A 21,160-nucleotide genomic window follows, 5' to 3' on the forward strand; every position below is an offset into this window, starting at 1 on the left:
AATTTGCTATTAGCTGTTTCTGCCCATATATAGGCATCATGGCAAAAATAATATTAGATTCTGTATGGACAGGTAAACATCGAAGGATCCCTGCTGATATTTTTTATAAATCGGCAGATAAAGGTAGTTTAGTCTAGGATCTGACATAGACCCCTGTTAAAAAAACAACACCTAGATGCGCAGAGAATTTTGAAGTGTGTGTGGGTTTCAGATCAAAGCAGGAATACACTTAACTTTGCTAAACATGCTCCCTCTGGTACACGATTTCTGTAGCTGCCAATTTCCAAGATTGTTGACACTTCAGTGGAGTTATGCAATAACTCATGAACAAATGCATGTAGAAAGCTCATGTTGGTGGCAAAATAAGGGGGCTGTTTTTTAGTCAAGATGGGTAGAAGTCACTGTTAGTACCTGTATGATCTAGTGAACAGAATGCTAGACTGGGAGCAGGAAGACTCATCCCTGCTCAGCAATGAAGCACAAATACGCACTTCAGCCAGTCACTATCTTTTAGCCTAACCTACCTCAACAGGGGAAATGTGTATACCACTCTGAGTTCCTTGGAAGAAGAGCGGAATAAAAATGAAGTAAATAAATATTTATTTAATACAATTGAATCTGAAGCTGATTCAGTAGTATGAAGTGGTTTTAAACAGCAGCATACATTTTTGACTGATAAATGCAAGTACATCTTTGAAATTGGGTTTGCTATTTAAGATGCATTGTGACCCACACTTGCATAAAGTACAGCAAATCATTGTGAACCTTTTGCATTTGCACATTCTTGTGAAGCATGTTTTGCATCCACATATGATTATCAGTCCCCTTCATGGATCACTGCCTTGTTGTGGCGAAGGGGCTTGCGCAACTCAGTGAAGCCATAATCTATGCCGTGCAGGGCCACCCAAGATGGACAGGTCATGGCGGAGAGTTCTGACAAAATGTGGTCCACTGGAGAAGGAAATGGCGACCCGCTCCAGTATTCTTGCCAAGAAAACCCCATGGAACGTATCACAAGGCTAAAAGATATGACACTGGAAGATGACCCCCTCAGGTCAGAAGGTGTCCAATATACTACTGGGGAAGCAGAGGGAATTTCCAAGTAGCGCCAGAAAGAGTGAAGTGGCTGGGCCAAAGCCAAAAGGACACTCAGCTGTGGATGTGCCTGGTGGTGAAAAGAAAATCCGATGCTGTAAAGAACAATATTGTTTAGGAACCTGGAATGTCAGATCAATGAATCAAGGTAAGCTGGAGGTGGTCAAACATGAGATAGCAAGATTGAACATTGACATCTTGGGAATCAGTGAACTAAAATGGACAAGCATGGGCGAATTTAATTCAGGTGACCATTATATCTACTACTGTGGGCAAGAATCCCTTAGAAGAAATGGAGTAGCGCTTATAGTCAATAAAAGGGTGGGAAAAGCAGTACTGGGGTACAATCTCAAAAACGATAGAATGATCTCAGTATGAATCCAAGGCAAACAATTCAGCATCACAGTAATTCAAGTCTATGCCCCAACCTGAGGTTGATCGGTTCTATGAAGACCTACAACACCTTCTAGAACTAACACCAAAAAAAGATGTCCTTTTAATCATAGGGGACTGGAATGCTAAAGTAGGAAGTCAAGAAATCACCGGGATAACAGGCAAGCATGGCCTTGGTGTACAAAATGACGAAGGACATAGGCTAATAGAGTTTTGCTAAGAGAACACGCTGATCATAGCAAACACTCTTTTCCAACAGCACAAGAGGCGACTGTACACATGGACATCACCAGATGGTCAATATCGAAATCAGATTGATTATGTCCTTTGCAGCCAAAGATGGAGAAGCTCCATACAGTCAGTAAAAACAAGACCTGGAGCTGACTGTGGCTCAGATCATGAGCTGCTTCTTGTAAAATTTCGGCTTAAATTGAAGAACGTAGGGAAAACCACTAAACCATTCAGGTATGATCTAAATCATATCCCTTATGAATATACAGTGGAGGTGAGGAATAGATTTAAGGGATTAGACCTGATAGACAGAGTGCCTGAGAAACTATGGATGGAGGTCCGTAACATTGTTCAGGAGGCAGCAACTCAATCCATCCCAAAGAAGAAGAAATGCAAGAAAGCCAAGTGGCTGTCTGATGAGGCTTTACAAGTAGCTGAGGAAAGAAGGGAGGCGAAAAGCAAAGGAGAAAGGGGAAGATATATCCGACTGAATGCAGATTTCCAGAGAATAGCAAGGAGAGACAAGAAGGCCTTCTTAAATGAACAGTGCAAAGAAATCGAAGAAAACAACAGATTGGGAAAGACTAGAGATCTTTTCAAGAAAATCAGAGATATCAAGGGAACATTTTGTGTAAAGACAGGAATGATAAAGGACAAAGAAGGCAGGGACCTAACAGAAGCAGATGAGATTAAGAAGAGGTGGAAAGAATACACAGAAGAACTATACAGGAAAGATCTGAATGTCCCTGATAGCCATGATAGTGCGGTCACTGAACTTGAGCCGGACATCCTCGAGAGTGAAGTCAAGTAGGGCTTAGGAAGCATTACTAACGACAAAGCTAGCGGAGATGACAGTATTCCAGCTGAGCTATTTAAAATCCTAAAAGCTGATGCTGTTAAAGTGCTGCACTCAATATGCCAACACATTTGGAACACTCAGCAGTGGCCACAAGACTGGAAAAGGTCAGTTTACATTCCAATTCCAAAGAAGGGCAATGCCAAAGAGTGTTCAAACTACCGCACAGTTGTGCTCATTTCACATGCCAGCAAGGTTATGCTCGAAATCCTACAAGCTAGGCTTCAGCAGTATGTGAACCGAGAACTACCAGAAGTAGAAGCTGGGTTCTGAGGAGGCAGAGGAACTAGAGATCAAATCGCCAACATTCGCTGCATCATGGAGAAAGCAAGAGAATTCCAGAAAAATGTCTATTTCTGCTTCATTGACTACGCTAAAGCCTTTGATTGTGTGGATCACAACAAACTGTGGCAAATTCTTAAAGAGGTGGGAGTACCAGACCACCTTACCTGTCTCCTGAGAAACCTGTACGAGGGTCAAGAAGCAACAGTAAGAACCAGACATGGAACAACCGATTGGTTCAAAATTGGGAAAGGAGTACGACAAGGCTGCATACTGTCGCCCTGCTGATGTAACTTATATGCAGAGTACATCATGAGAGACGCCGGGTTGGATGAATCACAGGTCAGAATTAAGATTGCCGGGAGAATTATCAACAACCTCAGATATGCAGACGATACCACCCTAATGGCAGAAAGCGAAGAGGGTCTAAAGAGCCTTTTGTTGAGGGTGAAAGTGGAGAGTGCAAAAGCTGGTTTGAAACTCAACATTAAAAAAACGAAGATCATGGCATCTGGCCCCATCACTTCCTGGCATATAGAAGGGGAAGAAATGGAAGCAGTGACAGATTTTATTTTCTTGGGCTCCAAGATCACCGCAGTTGGTGACTGTAGCCATGAAATTAAAAGACGCTTGCTCCTTGGGAGGAAAGCTATGGCAAACCTAGACAGCATAGTAAGAAGCAGAGACATCACCTTGCCAACAAAGATTCGTATAATCAAAGCTATGGTTTTCCCAGTAGTAACGTATGGCTGTAAGAGCTGGACTCTAAGGAAGGCTGAGCGCCGAAGAATCGATGCCTTCAAACTGTGGTGCTGGAGAAGACTCTTACGAGTCCCCTGGACTGCAAGGAGGTCAAATCAGTCCATCCTAAAGGAAATCAACCCTGAGTGCTCATTGGAAGGACAGACACTGAAGCTGAAGCTCAAATATTTTGGCCACCAAATGCGAAGAGAAAAGTCACTGGAAAAGACCCTGATGCTGGGAAAGATCGAAGGCAAAAGGAGAAGGGGATGGCAGAGGATGAGATGGCTAGATAGCATCACCGATGCAATGAGTATGAACTTGAGCATGCTCCGGGAGAGAGCGGAGGACAGGAAGACCTGGTGTGCTATGGTCCATGGGGTCACGAAGTGTCGGACATGACTTATCGACTGAACAACAATGTTAATCAGTTCTTCTGGTAAAGACATAAGGCACCTAGGTGGCTGCAAAACACCATCTTCTTCTTCTCAGCTGCAGTCCAGCAGATTCAGCATTGCATAGTCATCATGATCCAAATAGTGGGGAACTTGGATCGGGTGGGGGCTTAGATGACCAACCACCGGGTTCTCTGCAGTCCAGATGGCATTGGGGTGTGGACCATCTCCCTGATGTCATTCAGGGTACCGCTTTCAACGTTCACTCTGTCGTAACTGCGCAGCGTTGCAGCTGCGAATTAGCTTCTGCTGCAGTGTGAAATATAGATTTCAATTTACCCAGGACCACACGGTTGATCAGGCTGATAGGTTTGGGATCTTATGAGGTGGAGAAGAACACGCATACAACCAATGTAGATGAAAGAAAAGGAGATTTATTGAAATAAAAGAAATAAGCAAAAGTAGAACCTCCCCAGAGAGCTGCACGCTCTCTGAGGCTGAAGAGGTTACATGCCTCTCAGGTACAAACATAATTACAAAGAAGTCTCAAAGAGTTTCAGGCTCTCTGAATCTTAAGAGGTTGCGTGCCTCCTAGGTAAGAGCTTAACATAAACAATCCTCAAGAAGTTGTGCCCTTCTCTGAGGCTTAAGAGGTTGCGCACCTCTTAGGTAAAAGCTTAGTTACCCAAATGTTGTGCATTAAATGACTAAATATACAGTTAGTCCCTGTTTGTTGCCCAGTTCCAGATCGGTCCACACCACAAATGGCCCACTGAGGCAACAGTGATACAGTGTCAGCCAGGACCAAGCCTAAGCCTGCTGTCTTATATCCCAAACCCAAACTCTTAAGTATGTCAGACCAAAGATAACTTCGTCTTATTTAAGCCCTGGACAGTGAAATCCTTTCCCTGAATTTTACCCACACATACCACAAGCTATCAAGTACTTGGCCAGAGCACTTAATACGTGTCCCGTGGATCGAGGGTACTGTTGGTATGTGCACATACGAACGATCCAGATGCAACCACACCCCTCCTGACAATGGCAGATTCAGGGGTTTTATACCCCCTTTCCCTCGTTGGGGCTCATGAGATCAAAGAGGGGTTCATTATGTTCTTTGTGGATAATACATCATGTTCCCAATTTCCAGGACTGACGTTTGTTGAAGACAGACTGACATCTCCTTCTGGCTCCCCGACATTTCTCAAGGTTGCTTCTGCGGTCATAACGTGCCGTCCTCCTCTTTTATTGGCCCATTTCCATCTTCTGTACCTGATACTTTGGCAATCTTCAGCACATACTAGAGCACCCCCATTTGGCCTTCCTGTAATAAAGCCATTCATTCTCCATTCACACCTCCCCTTCCTGACCTGGGCTAGAATACTTCATATGCACATGACATGGAATGGTTTAAAGTTAACCTTTTCACATTTCATGATGTTCTCAATGCACACTTAAATTTTTTGGGTTACAGGGTATATTCAGGATGTTTACAATTCAGGCTTGTATTCAGGGTCAAACTTTGAATTCTATTTCTTTTCACACCATATTGGTTACATTGCAAAGAAAACAAGAGTACATTGTGGTGCCTGAAGTCTACAAGGTTATCTACTAGGAGCAGAAAGAGAAGTTATAGAAAGTAGCAATCTTTATTAACAAAAATCAAGTAAAGGTAGATTTAAGAAATGAGGCAAATTAATGAAAGTGATAAGATACTAAAAGTAAGCTATAAACTTAAATATTTAAGGGAGATATATGTGGATGCGAGGAGATATAGGGAAGACAACATGAAAAAATAGGAAAAATAAAATCACACCATGTCAGTGGTACATGTGCAATTTACTGCGGACTTCTCCAACGGAAAAATCTGCTGTGCCCTGAGACATGGCCGTTAAAGCAAAGTAAACAGCAGTCGCGCTTCTCTCTTTTTTTTTACCATTACATTTAAATGCGCAGCTGCGCAGGCACATCAGGGTGGGTGTGACACTTTGGGTTATAGTGGCTGTTTTGTATTTTAGGGGTTCTTTTGTGTCTGTCCATTCCTCTTTGGTAAGATGTGGGTAGTCTGCTCTTTCGTTACCATGCCAACTGTTTGTACACAATCACAGTGGCAATACTCTAGCCCCACACTCCTGCGATGGTTCATGTGCGAAGGGGTGTGCCCATGTGAGAGGTATGTGCCTACCCATCATTCCAGAATGGATCCCTCTGAGCTTCACATGTGCCTCTCTGTTACTGTGCAGCTGAAAAGGAACATGGAGGAATGGGGAGGAGTGAAAAGGCATCACAGAGTGACACAATCACTAAGCACGCCTACCCCATGCACATCGCAAACTGTGAAGTCAGTTCAAGGAAGGGACAGACAGCTCAGTAGCTACAATAAACCTACAGCAAGCCAAAACATTGCAGTAAAATGCCTCTGCGGAACTCCGTATTTTCCCTGTGAAAATCACAGTTTAGCTGTGAAGTGGCGACTGCGTCATATGTCCCGAAGGTCCTCAGACCACAACAGCCCTGGAGTAAATGGCTCATGTAGATGGTGCCTCAGTCTCTGGCTGAAGCACAGCCCAGAGCTCATCTGGCCGGTGCACTTTCCCTGGCAGCTACAAAATTCATGCACCAGAATGGGCATGTCTACCCAAGTTAAATGTGTTCCTACATGGGGCTGAAATGCATACAAAGTTCAAGATTCTCTGCACATCTATATTTTTACAGGGGTCTGTGGCGGATCCAGGACTAGTTTGGCATTTCCCAGTATTAATGGATGGGTTATGTAGTGATGCCTGGACACATTAGGGAATGGTATATTTCACAGATGATGTTACTCAAGAGCAGAAAGATCTGTTTGTTTACAATTCTCAACCTTGCACTGTGGAAAAAGCACCGGGAAATAATTAAATCTTACCCATGTATGGAGCAATCTATTCGACCTAGTAGAAGTTCAAGTTGATCTCTAGCCCAGATTTATTATTACTAAGACCCATTTTATGTAATTAGGGAAATTATGGGCAGCAGCATACTAGGTAACATTCAGTTGTGGGAAGAACAAAATGTTGCATCATTATGATTATTACGCAAGGCAGTATTATTATGTTGAGCTTGTTCTTTCTATGGGGACAAAGTTTTCCTATCAGTACTTTCAAGTTAGGTATGCTTTATATATGTTATTGAGAATGTATGGTCAATTAAGGGAAATAACCAGATTTGAATTTCTAATCATAACTAATAACCTTAAAGGATGAATGAGTAAATATTATGAATTAATTATGTGGTTTGAATCATAGTAATACCTATCAGAATAAATGGGAAAGGGATTTAGGTATTCATACTGTTAACAAGGCCTGAAATTATGATGTCGCATCCTAAAAATCACAGTTTATTTGAATCTCTGAGAAAAGGTTGATAACATTCAGTATTTCTGGTACCTTATACCATCAGGGTTAAATAAAATATATGCATTGGGTAGGGATTATGGATTTTGTTACATCTGTCCCATCTGTCTTTTGCGGATTGTCAGGTGTCTTTTATTCCATTGTCTGCTCATTGACGAAACTGGATTTTTTTTAGGGATGTACAACAATTTCATTCTACTAGTACAAGTAGTGCTAATTCGCACTTGCACTAATGAACACTAATGCAAGTGCAAATTAATGCTAATGCATGTTGATTCAAGTGTGAATTTGTGCAAATTCCCCCCAAAGGTAAAAATACTCTCTGCAAATCCACATGACTCAGAAAAAGCCAGTCCACTGTAGAATCTGCAGGTCGGATTCATAGAAATCTGAACTCATTTGAATGTATTGCGGATTTCTTCAACATTCCTAGCATTGGGCCATTGTTGGAGATGCAGAGGATCAGGTTCAAATCTTATCCAGGTTTTTTTAAGAATGCTAAAACATATCATTAATAATATAATTTGTTGTAAATTACACAACACGGAACTTGAGCATGCTCCGGGAGAGAGCGCAGGACAGGAAGGCCTGGCGTGCTATGGTCCATGGGGTCACGAAGAGTCGGACACGACTGAACGACTGAACAACAACAACAACACAACATGGAGCAAATGGCTGAATAGAAGATCCTACTGGAAGCACTCTCTGTCCTTATTTTTTTAAAAGATTTCATGATGTCAGATGACTTGGCAATGACTGCTCACTCATTAATAGCTGCAAAGATAACAATTCCACAAGAAGGAAGACGACTGTAGCTCAGTGGCAGAACACATGATTTGTGTGCAGAAAATCCCAGGTTCAGTTCCTTTATCTTCAGATAGGGCTGAGAAAGACCCCTGTCTGAAACCCTGGAGAGCTGTTGCTACTCATGCTGGCTTGCTCTGATGGGACTTGTAATCCAAAACATTGAGGCGGGGAGACCAGTTTGGGGAAGGCTGGACTAGGCTATATCTGACATGTGACATGTTGTAGAGTAGCCATTCCTAAACTAATGTGAATAGATTGTGTTGGAATATTTTAGGATTTATTTATTTTTTATTAGACACAGATACATACCATATCTTACCCCACTGATTTTTTCCATCATGAAGTTTATAATGAGAGTTGTCTAATATACTGTAATGTTACTTTTCCAGCTCACAGAGCTCTGGAATTTTTCACAGTTCAAGAGGGAAATGTTGACTTTCGTAAGGTAGGAAGCTTCTTATTATAATATTGAATAGTGTTTTAATTCACAACATGTTTCCGTTTCTGTATCTTCTATCTAGGATAGGCTTGAGCTACTTAGATTTATTTGTGCTATCCTTATTTAGTCTGTGGATCATGTAAAGGAATATAACATTTTTTTATCCTTCCCAACTATTTAAAACCCAGTTATGATTATACTTAATACAGTTATTTAGAGGAATTAACATAGTTGTATCAGATACCACAAAGAACATGCACATTTTATGTATAACAGGGTTATAACATGGAGCTGTTGTAATAAATTTTTGCCCATTGCTATGAAATGCTATCAATCTGGAAGCTTTTGAACTCGCTAATCATAATTGTCATTGCAAATCCTTCTTGTCAATTTCTGTCTTTAGCTGCTGGGAGAATTAAGGTGCGCTCCTATGGGATTGCTGCCCATTCTGAGCTCGGAGACTTCCGAAAATCTTATGCCGTGCTGAGCTGTTGCCAGCAGGGCAGGAGAAGGACAGAGGCGATTTCACTTCCCATTCCTCCTCAAAAAACAAACAAACAAAACAGCTAGACAGGCCTTTGAACCCATCTAGCTCACTTACCGGCAGTGGGCTGGGCAGGCAATGGAGCGGCCATAGGATTCTGTGGATCCTGGCCTCTCCTCTCCCCTCCCCCGCCCATCGGAACACCCCCTTTTTGACCTCTGTTAGGTTGTCCAAAGTCACAACAGCCACTGTGATTCTAGCTGAGATGGCTACGAGGGGGTGGGGGGAGGGATCTGAAATTGGATCCCCCCCCCATGGTCGTAGGAGTGTTTATGACCTTGAGAATGGGAATCTGAAATATCCTGTGGTCCCTGGGATGCTCTCCGAGGGACTATAGGCTTGTTCTGCCCTTTATTCAGAATGAAAATTGTGATTAGTTGGCATATGCCAAATGAGCTATCTAACAGGAGATTTTGTTCTGTCTCCATCCAAAGGACAACACTACAGCTAATCAAATTCTGCCACCCCACTTAGGTTCAAAGAAAGCTATGTTATTTGTAATTTGGGGGACTTGACAGTAGGGATGTCAGAGAATTTCGCCACGAATCTCTGGGAGGCCAAATACCAGCGCATTCGGCCCCCCGAAATCGGTGGCGAAACGGTCTCCCCCCCTACCCCCCCGGAACGGGACTTACCTTGGGCGAATCCTCCTGGTGGCGGCGGCTCCGGTGGCGGTTTGGCGGAGGTTTGGCAGCGGTGGCTGCGGCGGCCGCGGCGGCCGGTCTTTCAACCGGCTGCCGCCGCCGCCATTTCCAGTAAAAAAAAAAAAGTGATAGATTTTTAAAAAATACTGTGATAGGCTACGTAAATGTTTACGTAGCCTATCACGGCTGACTGCAGGGATGCAAACGGCGGCGGCTATGGCCGCTGCCATTTGCGCACCCAGCCAGCCAGGATTCGGGGGTGGAGGGACGGAGCGCCTCCCCCCCGGCCAGAATTTTGGGGGAAGGGACGGAGTGCCTCCCCCCCACCATGAATCAAATTTCGTTAAAGGTAAGTGACTTTCGTACATCCCTACTTGACAAATTCTACAGAAAGGAAAAATTGAGCGTTTCCACTAGGCTGCTGATTTCATGCCTACTAAAAATATAGGACTTAATTATAGAATTTATTGTCACAGAATATTATAAGGGGTTAGCATAAATTGATTTAAAAACTGAGAAGATATACAGTGGAGAGAAAAAAATTGTGAACCCTAATGCTAATTACGGAAATTCCATAGTTTTACCATGATAGCCGTCATGAATCAAAACCAGTCTTTTTCTAAATATCCAGTAGGGTTTATATTAACCAATTCCATGTCTTGTGAAATAAAACGATGTATAAATTAGGCAAACAATTACAACAGTCAGGGTCTGTGAAAAGGTAAGTGAACCCCTATTTGCATGAGCTCAGCTAAAGAGAATAATTAGAGTCAGGTGTTTAAGTAATTAGGCAGATCTTCAGGAGTGAGTTTGGGAGACCCCACTCTATAAAAGGATCAGATACTTTGTGAGTTTGGTCTTCTCCATATGGTTGTGTGGAAACATGCCACAACCCAAAGACATATCTGAGGACCTCAGAAAAGCAGTTATTGCTGCTCATCAGTCTAGAAAGGATTATAAAACCATTTCTAAGGATTTGGGGCTCCACCAATGAAATGTCAGACAGACAGTCTACAAATGGAGAATGTTCCCTTGGCCTCCACCTTCCTCATGCACACACACAAAAACAGAGGCTTCAGTCTCACTTCTTTAATTCACTACCAACAGGTTCATTACAGATGCAAATCCCCGAAGACTTTCAGGCTACAAAGGAATAACAGCAGGGAATCCAAATGGGAACTACGATGTTGCTAGCAGTTTGAACAGGGACTTGCTGGCTAGAATAACTTAGGGAGGGAAACCCCTCCCATCCAGTGATGCTCCCCTTTGTCGACCCTCACATATTGCCAACTGGGTCGTCCGTCTGAGCTCCGCCTCTAACTTTTCCTGCTTTGCTCTGCGCTGCACTCAAGTCACGCCCCACGCTGTCCTCCTCCTCCTCTTCTTCCTCCTCCCCCTGGATTCTCATGGAGCTGGGCTTCAGGCCCAGCCATCTGGGTGCTAGCATCCTGAGAAGCATGCCTAAACACGTCTGAACTGGCTGGGGAAGATGCCTCCCCCGGTTCTTGCTGTTCCCCTTCTGAATCTGAACTGCTAACTATCTCCATACGCTCAGAATCAATCCTGACAACTATCTTCTCTGGACAGACAAGTTAAAGGTAGAATTTTTTAGCCTCAATGAGAAACACTATGTTTGGTGAAAAACAAACATTGAGTTCGAACAGAAGAACCTCATCCCAACTGGCAAGCACAGTGGTGGGAATGTGATGTTTTGGGCCTGCTTTGCTGCCTCAGAACCTGGATGACTTGCCATTATTGACACAACCATGAATTCTGCAGTGTGAAGATACTAGAGGAGAATGTCAGGCCATTTGTCCGTGAGTTGAAGCTGAACCGAAAGTGGGTCATGCCACAAGATAATGATCCTAAACATACAAGCATTTCTGAAAAAGAATGGCCATGGAAGAAGAAATTCCTTGTTTTAGAACAGCCTAGTCAAAGTCTGGACCTAAACTCCATTGAAATGTTGTGGCAGGAGCTGAAGCGAGCTGTTCATGTAAGGGAGCCCTCAAATGTCACTGAGTTGAAGCAGTTCTGTAAGAAGGAATGGGCCAAAATTCCTCAAAACCAATGTGAGAGACTGGTTACAGAAAATGGTTACAGAAAATGCTTCCTTGAAGTCATTGCTGCTCGAGGGGCTGCCACCAGGTACTGAATCTAAACGTTCACATACTTTTTTGCACATGGATATTGAATAAATCAGTTGTGGATGAATAAATGTTGAAAAAACATCATGTTTGTGTGTCATTAGTTTAATCAGGTTATCTATTTTCTTTATCTAAAATTATGGGGTTAGATTAAGATCTAATAACATTTTAGGTTGGAAATATGTGTCAATCCTAAGGGGTTCACAGACTTTTTCTCACCACTGTATTCTTGCAGGGTACTGCTATTGTGTATATTAACCAAGACAGCTCAAAATTGTTCAGAGGAACTGTACTTCAGATAATATTAGGGTGAAATCTCATGGGATGACTTATATCCATCATGCCCTGCTGTGAACTTCCCAGGGCGAATGTATACCGCAGGAGTGCAGAACCTCTTTCAGCCCAAGGACTGAATTCCATTTCAGGGGAGCTCTTGGGGGTGCACTCCAGTGGTGGAGGTGGTGGTGGGGGGTGAAGCCAAAAGGGGCAGAGCCAAAATACCAGAAGTGCCAGCATATTTTAGCTTAAAGCTCTCACTGCCAGTAATTAAGCTGTAGAAGAGTCATTTCAACCTTTTAGAAAGAGGGCAGGGCCTTCTGGGCAACCCCAGAGGGCAGATCGGCAGCCCAGAGGGACTGGATTTGGGCTGAGGTTCTGCACCTGATATATCCGATTGACTTTGACTTTACTAATATCTAAATGTGAGTATGAAGGGCCATGTTTTGGCTATGCCTGAAATGCTGGTGATAATATTCTCCTTTAATCCTTTGATTTCTGTTTCTTCATCCTCCTTCTGTCTAGTTATTACTTACCCACCAAGATGCATATCAGGCTGGAAGCCTTTATCCTGATGCCTTTTATTCTGGTATCTGCAGGAATGGTAAGACATGGTATAATAAATATTATTCATATACATACACATACACACATACATACACACACATACACACACATATACACGCACATACATAAATACACATACACACACATCATGTATTTTATTTCTATACAGCCCAATAGCCAAAACTCTTTTGTGGGTGGTTCACAAAAATGACAAAACGTAATATAAAAACCCTTCAACATACAACATTTAAAAATAATGTATATATATTGTAAAGCTTACTACTGAGAAGCAATATTTTTATTGCATATATGCTAGTTCACTGGAAGTCCTTGTAGGTAAATCATAATTATGTCAGTGGAGAGTCAGGAGGGCGCCTGTCATTGTTCAGGAAATGACTGCTTCAGAAAACTACATGGGGAACAAGCAGGTAGACAGATGACAAGTGCATAGATCGGGGTGTGGAACTTCTTTCAGGCCAAGGACGGAATTCAATTTTGAAGAAGCTCTCAGGAGCCTCATTCCAGTGGTGGGCAGGGCCAAAGGCAAAGGTACCTGTAAAATTGTAATCTTTGCATACAGAAAACACATGATTCATGATTGCGTGCAGTAAACCCCATGGATTCACTGACTGCATTTAGATGTAATTCTAAATTGTGGTTTAGTGCTATGTGAACAAGCCTCATGCCAGTGCACTTCCCTCTCCTATCTCCTCCTTTGACAAGGCCTCAAGGAGGTGGTTGAAAGCATTTGTTTCTGTTTCAACTAAACATGGATTGTTATGTTCGAACTGGGACAAACTGGTCAATTTTAGTTTACAATCCTAGCTTGTTTGGATAAATCATAATTAAAACTAATTGCATTTCCAAGTTAGGTCATAACAACAAACTGTGGTTGAACAACAGTTGGGGTGAGGTTCTTCTGTTTAAACTCAGTGTTTGTTTTTTCACCAGACATAGTGTTTCTCATTGAGGCCAAAAAGTTCTACCTTTAACTTGTCTGTCCAGAGAACATAGTTCCAGAAGTCTTGAGGATTGTCTGTGTGATCTTTAATGAAGTTCAGACGTGCAGCAATGTTCTTTTGAGAGAGCAGTGGTTTCCTCCTGGCTATTCTCCCATGAACACCATCCTTCTGCAACTAACAAACTGGTTAGTTGAAAATGGAAGCAAATACTTCAGATCTCTGACTTGTGTAAATGCCAGAGGAAGAGAGGGGAGAGGAGGAGCAGGCTCATGCACTTATCATTTAACTATGGTTAAGAGTTAGATACAAATCAGACCACTCTGTTGCTAGCATTCTGTTGTACTCTACCAGATCTTTCCATTTGGAGTGCAGGATTTATTTTCTCCCTCCCTCCCTCCCTCCTTCCCCCCCTCCCTCCTTCAATTTATGTGTTGCCCTATAGCCAAAGTTCTCAGGGCAACATACATAATAAAAGCAAAAACAATGAAACCAATGATAAAACTAACAATAAAACACATTAAAAGTATTAAAATGCAAGTATTTCTAAACCCACCCGCTGCCCGCCCTCACCGGCTTTGGAAGACATGACAAGCGGCATCCAGCAAGGGTAATTATGGTATATATTTGTTTTGACAAAACATACCAAAATGTTTTTCTTAAATATTTTGCCACAAAAACTGTTAGCTAACTGTTACATCATTTACATATTCCACTGAATAAAAATGAAAACACATGGAAGAAATAAGAGCTTATTTTATAATGAAATCTTGTTGCCCTTTGGCATTTCAGGACAGTTCCATCAAGTATCTGAAGACACTCATTGGGCACCTTTTCTCAATACCAGTATCCACTACATCAGAAAGAACTATCCACTGCCCTGGGGAGAGGTAATAAATCCCCCATAACTTGCTCAAGCTGAAGGGCCTGGTACCATTATTTTCATAAATCACGTTCCTCTCATAAATCATGTGACTCTTATTCAGTCACTCATACATACAGAAAGCAACTGAAAGAAGAATTATCAAATGAATTTTGATGTTTCTTAATGAACACCTGTAAAACGGAGCAGCATATGTAGCTTCAGGTTTCGCCCTTATTCTCTCTGACTTGTGAACGTGTTATTTATGTACACTGTTAACTTCAGTGAACCATAAATTCACTGAAAAAATATGCATCAGTTACTCTAAAGAACTGCAGCCATGGATTACTAAAGACTACCAAGGGGCTTTTGGAGGTATATAAAATTGTGGCCTTTGGAATGATCTAGGGATACATTTAATTAGGCAAATGCAGTATCTTCAATAGACATTTTATTAATGGCTAATTGGTAGAAGAAACCGTCTCAAATCAAATGTGTCCCAATTCCATGTGATGCCACCTTTCTCTTCTTCACATTCCTTTTCAAAATTTGCCATTTCCATGAAGTCTTTTGGACAGTCCCTTAGTTGTCTTTGTCTTCTGAAGTTAAGCTGAATATGTGTAACCTGAATCCTCCTTCTTCCCTGGTTGACCCTTGTTTCCTCCTCCTCCCCTTCTAATGCCATCCCTGGCCTGTGGTGAATTTTAGATGGTAAATTCCTTGGGGGCAAGGACTGGCCTTTTTTTTGTTACTCTTTAATGTGTCATTCAGATTGATGGAGCTATATAAATAACTTACACCACAATGCTTTCACCTTGGTACTGGTGAAAACATAAGCAAGCTTTCATCAACAAAAATGTCAGCTGAAAGGTGTCATTGGGTTGTATCCAATGTTAGTCTAACTTAAGTCTCATTCGTTTCAGTGGGTCTTCTGTAAGTAGGACTAACAATGGATGCAACCCACTGAATCTGTTTTGTACCCCTGAATAATTTTGTGCGTGTGTTTCAGTAAAGTGACTGTATGGTCATGCATGGTTTTTGCTGCTGTTTATTTAGGCTACAGAGAAACTGGTGGCTTTCCTCTTTGGAATTGCCTCTCATATGGTGGCAGATGTGAGCTGGCATAGTTTGGGGATTAAACAAGGATTCCTTCGGGCCATGGCAGCAGTAAGTGGTGCCCCATTATATTTATTAGGCATAGGCGTTTTCTGTGTGACCAAAGCATACCACAACCATATTGGTCATTCTGTTTTTATTGTTCTGCTTCATTGACACAATAGCATAATATCCTGTCTGCACACAATGAGTATGGGAGTGGGGAGAAAGAGCGAAAGAACCTTACTGCTGTTTACCATCTTTTAAAAATACACTGGTTGGATGCTTTCTCCAGCATGAGAGAGAAGGGAAGCAGGGACACAAACTCCAATGACTCTGACAAGTAAAGACTACAGCAGCCTTCCACAACCTGGTGCCCTCTGGCTGTGGGATTAAGCAAGTTGTACAGGGCCGGCCCTATCATTAGGCAGAGTGAAACAGTCGCTTCAGGCAGCAGATGCTGGGAGGTTTCAGTAAGGTGCACCTGAGGAAGCCTCTTTGTCAATTTCACCTAAACTTGGTTTTAGATTAAACTAAGGTGAAATTGACAGCTGAGCTGCTTGGGTCTGTTGCTTCCAAGGGCAGTAAACCTTAAACATTACAGGATGTGAGAGGGCATTTTTCTGAGAAGCACTGTGACTGTTTATCACCACCACTCAGCAGCTCATATGGGAAAGGGAGGGAGTGTTTTCATTGAGACTTCAGCTGTCCTTGTGGCCTAAATTGTCCTGGCAAAGTTTCGTTCACACCTTCTGCTGGACAATTCAGTGTTCAGATTGGGCATGAATTTCAGTTCATCCCCATATGATGGCAAGAACAGCCCCACTACTATTCCCTACATAATCTCTCTGATGGTTTATCAGTATTCTGGGAATGAAACCTCCAGAAGCAGTGTCGCAATGTTTCTCTTTGCCGAGCTTTTGAAAGAAATGTAAGGCCCCTTTATTTTCATACCCATTTGGTAGCTGAAATGTGTGGGACAGATAAAACTGTTGGGCCTTACTCCTGTCGGTGTTGAATTGTTTTTCTGTGGCACTTCTGCCTTCAGATATAATGCCTTTTTCTTTCTTTTTTTAGTATTTTACTATTTTTCTTGGTCTGTTTGAATGGTTTTGTAACCAAATGGAAGGGTATAATTTTAAAATAAATAATGTCACAAACATATTTGCATATGCATGTGATGTTCTTTCAAGGCATTTATATAGTTTGTAGCTGAAGGGGTTTGCTTATTGCTCTTCGATGGATGGTGGTTACTAGCAAAAAAGTCTATGGTAGATTTCCCCAACCTGGTGCTTTCCAGATGTGTTGGACTACAACTCCCATCACCTCCAGGAAGCATAGGTTGGGAGACTGGAGAAAATGAGAAATTGTATTTCTGTTCACTTTATAGCTTCTCTGATCATAAATGAATTATGAACTATAAATTATTTGTTTCTTTTTTACTAGATTGATTTTCATGGCTCATATTCAGAAGCTCATGCTGCTGGCGATTTTGGTAATTTATATATTTATGGATTCTAGAAAGTTCTCCCCAAATTTCCACTGAATTCCTGAAGATTCTTACAGGAAAATTTGGTATCATGAAGGGTTCAATAGCCTAAAATAAGTGGTCAATTAAGAATAGAACTGGTTTTTCTCTGCATAATTAGGGTAATTTCCATATCAATTGAGGCTTTCCATTTGGCTGTGATTCAGTCTTAAGGGCCTTAAAAGGGCACCATGAAACTTGCTTAAAATAGCTTCTGAGTATAGGCAGAGTACAAACTTAAAAGTATACATCAGACAGGAAACTTACAGATATGTGTGTGATGGCAAGACATTTCACCATACAAGAGATTAAATCATGACCTGGTCTGAGCTCATGCACTCTTAATCAGAGGAAGACCATTAACCATTGTTTTAAACTTAGTTCTTCAACAGTCGTCTTTGTAGGCTTTAGATCTCAGATTCCTGCTTTGGGATTTTGTATCTTATTTTAAACAATTTTAAAAATATCCACTTACCATTGTGTAGTTTCCCAACTTCTAGAACAGCCTTCCCCAACCTGGTGGCCTCCAGATGTTTTGACTTCAACTCCCATCAGCTTCAGCCAGCATGGTCAGGAATTCTGGGTCAGGAATCCAGGGAGTTGCAGTCCAAAACATCTGGAGGGCACCAGATTGAGGACAGCTGTTCTAGAAGAACAGTCTAATATTGAACGTGCCAACTCATATATCCCAAATGAAATATATTTCTTTACCTCAAATGGATCTGAAATGTATGGCCACAATCCAGAGTGATGCTTTAGATGCATCCATGAGCATGCGCATACCCAATGTGTGACTCCTTGAAACTGCAGGCTCTCATGATGTATCACAAGCTTCCTGTGAAACATCTGTTCCAAAATAAATTTGCTGAGTGATGTTGAGGGACTGCCATTTGAGAGACTATGGCTTTCCCCCTTCACATTTCTACACACAGCTGCATGGGTGCTGTCTTGTCTCCCTGTGGTTTTGTCCCACTGTGGCTGTGGTGTGTGTGTGAACAGCAACCGAATGGGTCAGTGCCACTCACATAGGAAGGGCCCATGTGGTTGATCCATCCCACATCATTGCAGTAGTCACATACACATATATCTGTATGGGAAAACATAATAAAGGAATGGCTGTGCTATGGTTCTGTCTGTATGTGTGAAGACAGCCCATGTCCAAAGCCTAGCTGTGCCTGTGGAGTTAAGTCACATGGTGTTCTGAACTGTCTTCATCTGAAAATGCTCTAATAATACAGAATGCAGGCCAAACTCATATTCTTTGAGTTATAGTTAGTGTACTTGTTCATTTATAGCGAGCTGATGTCTTATGCTCTTTTCCCTTGAATTTTAGGAGGAGATGTGTTAAGCCAGTTTGAGCTTGAATTTAGTTATTTGGACCCAAGCTGGTAAGAACCACTAAACTAGCAGTTGGATTTTAAATGCACACACACAACAAGGTGCAAGGAGCGGGCAGGGGGAGAGACTGTTGCTAAAGGTCCATGACTTTCCATTCCCAGCCAGTGGCTGGGATTGGACCATCAGTGCCCATGCATGCCAGTTGCCTGGCCGGGATCATCCTAATTACCTGCTTAGTGTTGTCTGAACCCAGTGCGTGGCATGGGCGTAGTGACTTTTCACTCACCCTACAACCCATGGCTTGCAGTAGGGTTTGTAGGGTGGGTGAAAAGGCACTATGCCTGCGCTACGTGCCAGGTTCGGATGACATGGCAACCTGTGACGTGGGGTGGGTAATTCAGATAATCCCCATCATATAACCGCCACATGTGGGGGTGGGAAAAACAACTGATGTTGCGTTGTTTCCCCCACTGATCGTCTGAACCCTGACAGTATGTTGCTGAAGAACCAATGTGTGGTAGTAGATAGTGTTGCATCTAGATCAGGAAGATCTGGATTGAAATCCCCATTTAGCTGGGAAGCTCACAGAAACACATGATGTGGCCTTATACAATGTTCATCTAGCCCAGTGTTCTCTACTGTGACAGGCTGAGGTCTTTCATATCACCCTCTATCTGACCATTTAATTGGAGATGCCAGAGATTATGCCTGGGGCCGTCTGTATGTAAGGCATGTGTTCTACCATTAAGCTCTAGGTCCTCTCCACTGGGTCTTTCAGCCTAATCTCACAGGTTTGTTGGGGGAGTACAGGGGGAAAACCCTGTGTATGCTACCTGAGCTCCTTGGAGGAAAGGTTGGTATACAAATGTGATCTGTGTGCTCATGCCATGTTAATACCTTGAATATCTGAAAGACCTGTCAAGACGCCCTTCAACATTTTTGTTCATATTTATTTATTTATTAAATTTTTAGACTGCCCAATAATCACAGTTCTCTGGGCAGTGTATAAATTAAACACATAAAATGCAAAGTAACAATAAAAAATTACTAATAAAAGTCAATTAAAAAATTAATAATAAAGCAAGTCAGGGATAAAAACAGTGTAGAATATGATAAAACCAAAAATAAAAGCAGCAACAGGACCCTGCAAAGATCTTAAAATACTTAAAACAGCTTCATAAATGCCTGGGAAAATAAAAAAGATCTTCACCTTGCTTCTTGCACCATAATGTAGGCACTTGGCTACATTATACGGCATTTCACAAAATGTGGTACCAACACTGAAAAGGCCCTCTCTGTTAAGTGTATTGATTTTTAAGATACCAGAGGACTCTTTGGTGTTTTTACTCTTAAGAGAAAAACAGATCTATTTATCTCACTTCCTTGTGCAGCACCGTACAAGAACGTAAGAAGTTGCTTTGTGCTGAATCAGACCTTGGACCAGGTCAGTATTGCCTACCCAGGGCCTGCTGGCACAACCAAACAGCCCACTGTGGTTTATTTAAGCCATGGTGGGCTGTGGCATGTGCTGGCAATCATTTTGAATATTCAGGATGCGAATGTGGCTTGTCGTATTGTCTGAACCCTGCAGGGGTGGGTTGTGTGAGGGTTAAACAATACTTACAGAACCCCACCGGGTTCAGACAACATGACAAGCCACAGTTGTGGCTTGAATTTTCAGGATGGTGCCTGCAGGCACTGCAGCTCATCATGGCTTAAATAAGTGAACCCAGTCACTGACTGGTAATGGCTCTCAGACAGGAGTCTCTGCCAGCCCTGGAGCTGCTAGGGATTGAACCTGGGACCATTCAAAACATGCCCTCGACCACTGAGTTATAGCCCTTCACACTTTGCACATTGTGTATTTCTTAGACACTTAATTTTCTACATCTGTAATATTTCCAATATTTATCAGGAAATTTGGAGGTGAGGGGTTGCTTTGTACATCTCATTATGTCAATGAACACTTTGTTGGCTTAAATCCAAAGCTCTGGTGTTAATACATTTAGGTATATACCTGTGAAAGATTTATTGTCAGTCTATGAGGAATTATACGGACAGGAAATGATAACTGAAGATGCAATTATTGACTGTACATACCTGCAGCTTCTTGAATTGTAAGTCAAATTGAACTTTGGTGTTTTCATTCCATAAAGCAAGTGAGGAATGACTGTATAGATTTCTATATGTTTGATAATTTTGGATAGTAACTACTAGGTAAGGATAATGTCTAAATGAAGGTAATTCATTATTGATGGGTTGGACAAGCCAAATAAGGATGGTTGAAGAAGCTGGAGAAGAACTGGAGAAGATAAGTTGAGAAAGAGGAGAACTTACTCAGAGAAGTGTTTTTATTTATAGGTGGACAGGAGCAGGAGTAGGTAGAAGGATAATTGCTTTGGGGTTTTAAGGAAGGGTAGGACGGGGTTAACATGTTGAAATAAACTGATACAAACCAAGGAGGAGTTCTTTTTTTAAGTAAGCCTCTGTAACCTTATGGTGACCAAAGCTATCTGATATGAGGTGATCAGTCCCAATCAGACCTGGGATCTAAAAAGAGTTGGAATAA

The 21,160-nt window shown here is 42.1% G+C and overlaps 1 protein-coding gene across 5 annotated transcripts in view; it reads left to right on the forward strand.

Annotated features, from left to right (window-relative positions):
• Positions 1-21,160, forward strand: part of GPLD1 (glycosylphosphatidylinositol specific phospholipase D1) — a 56,996-nt gene that overhangs the window by 4,812 nt on the left and 31,024 nt on the right. For 4 of the 5 annotated variants that reach the window (XM_084850121.1, XM_084850122.1, XM_084850120.1 and 1 more), the window contains 7 exons: positions 8,582-8,637; positions 12,768-12,846; positions 14,561-14,658; positions 15,687-15,797; positions 17,172-17,220; positions 18,587-18,641; positions 20,601-20,708. In XM_084850121.1, the coding sequence (XP_084706247.1) occupies positions 8,582-8,637; positions 12,768-12,846; positions 14,561-14,658; positions 15,687-15,797; positions 17,172-17,220; positions 18,587-18,641; positions 20,601-20,708 (556 nt within the window). The remainder of the gene's footprint in view (positions 1-8,581; positions 8,638-12,767; positions 12,847-14,560; positions 14,659-15,686; positions 15,798-17,171; positions 17,221-18,586; positions 18,642-20,600; positions 20,709-21,160) is intronic. The other variant, XM_084850119.1, reaches the window with a different exon arrangement.

This window comes from Heloderma suspectum, chromosome 4 (assembly GCF_057233095.1).
Source record: "Heloderma suspectum isolate Gila_16-S chromosome 4, 16-S_ref, whole genome shotgun sequence".
Lineage (NCBI taxonomy): Eukaryota > Metazoa > Chordata > Lepidosauria > Squamata > Helodermatidae > Heloderma > Heloderma suspectum.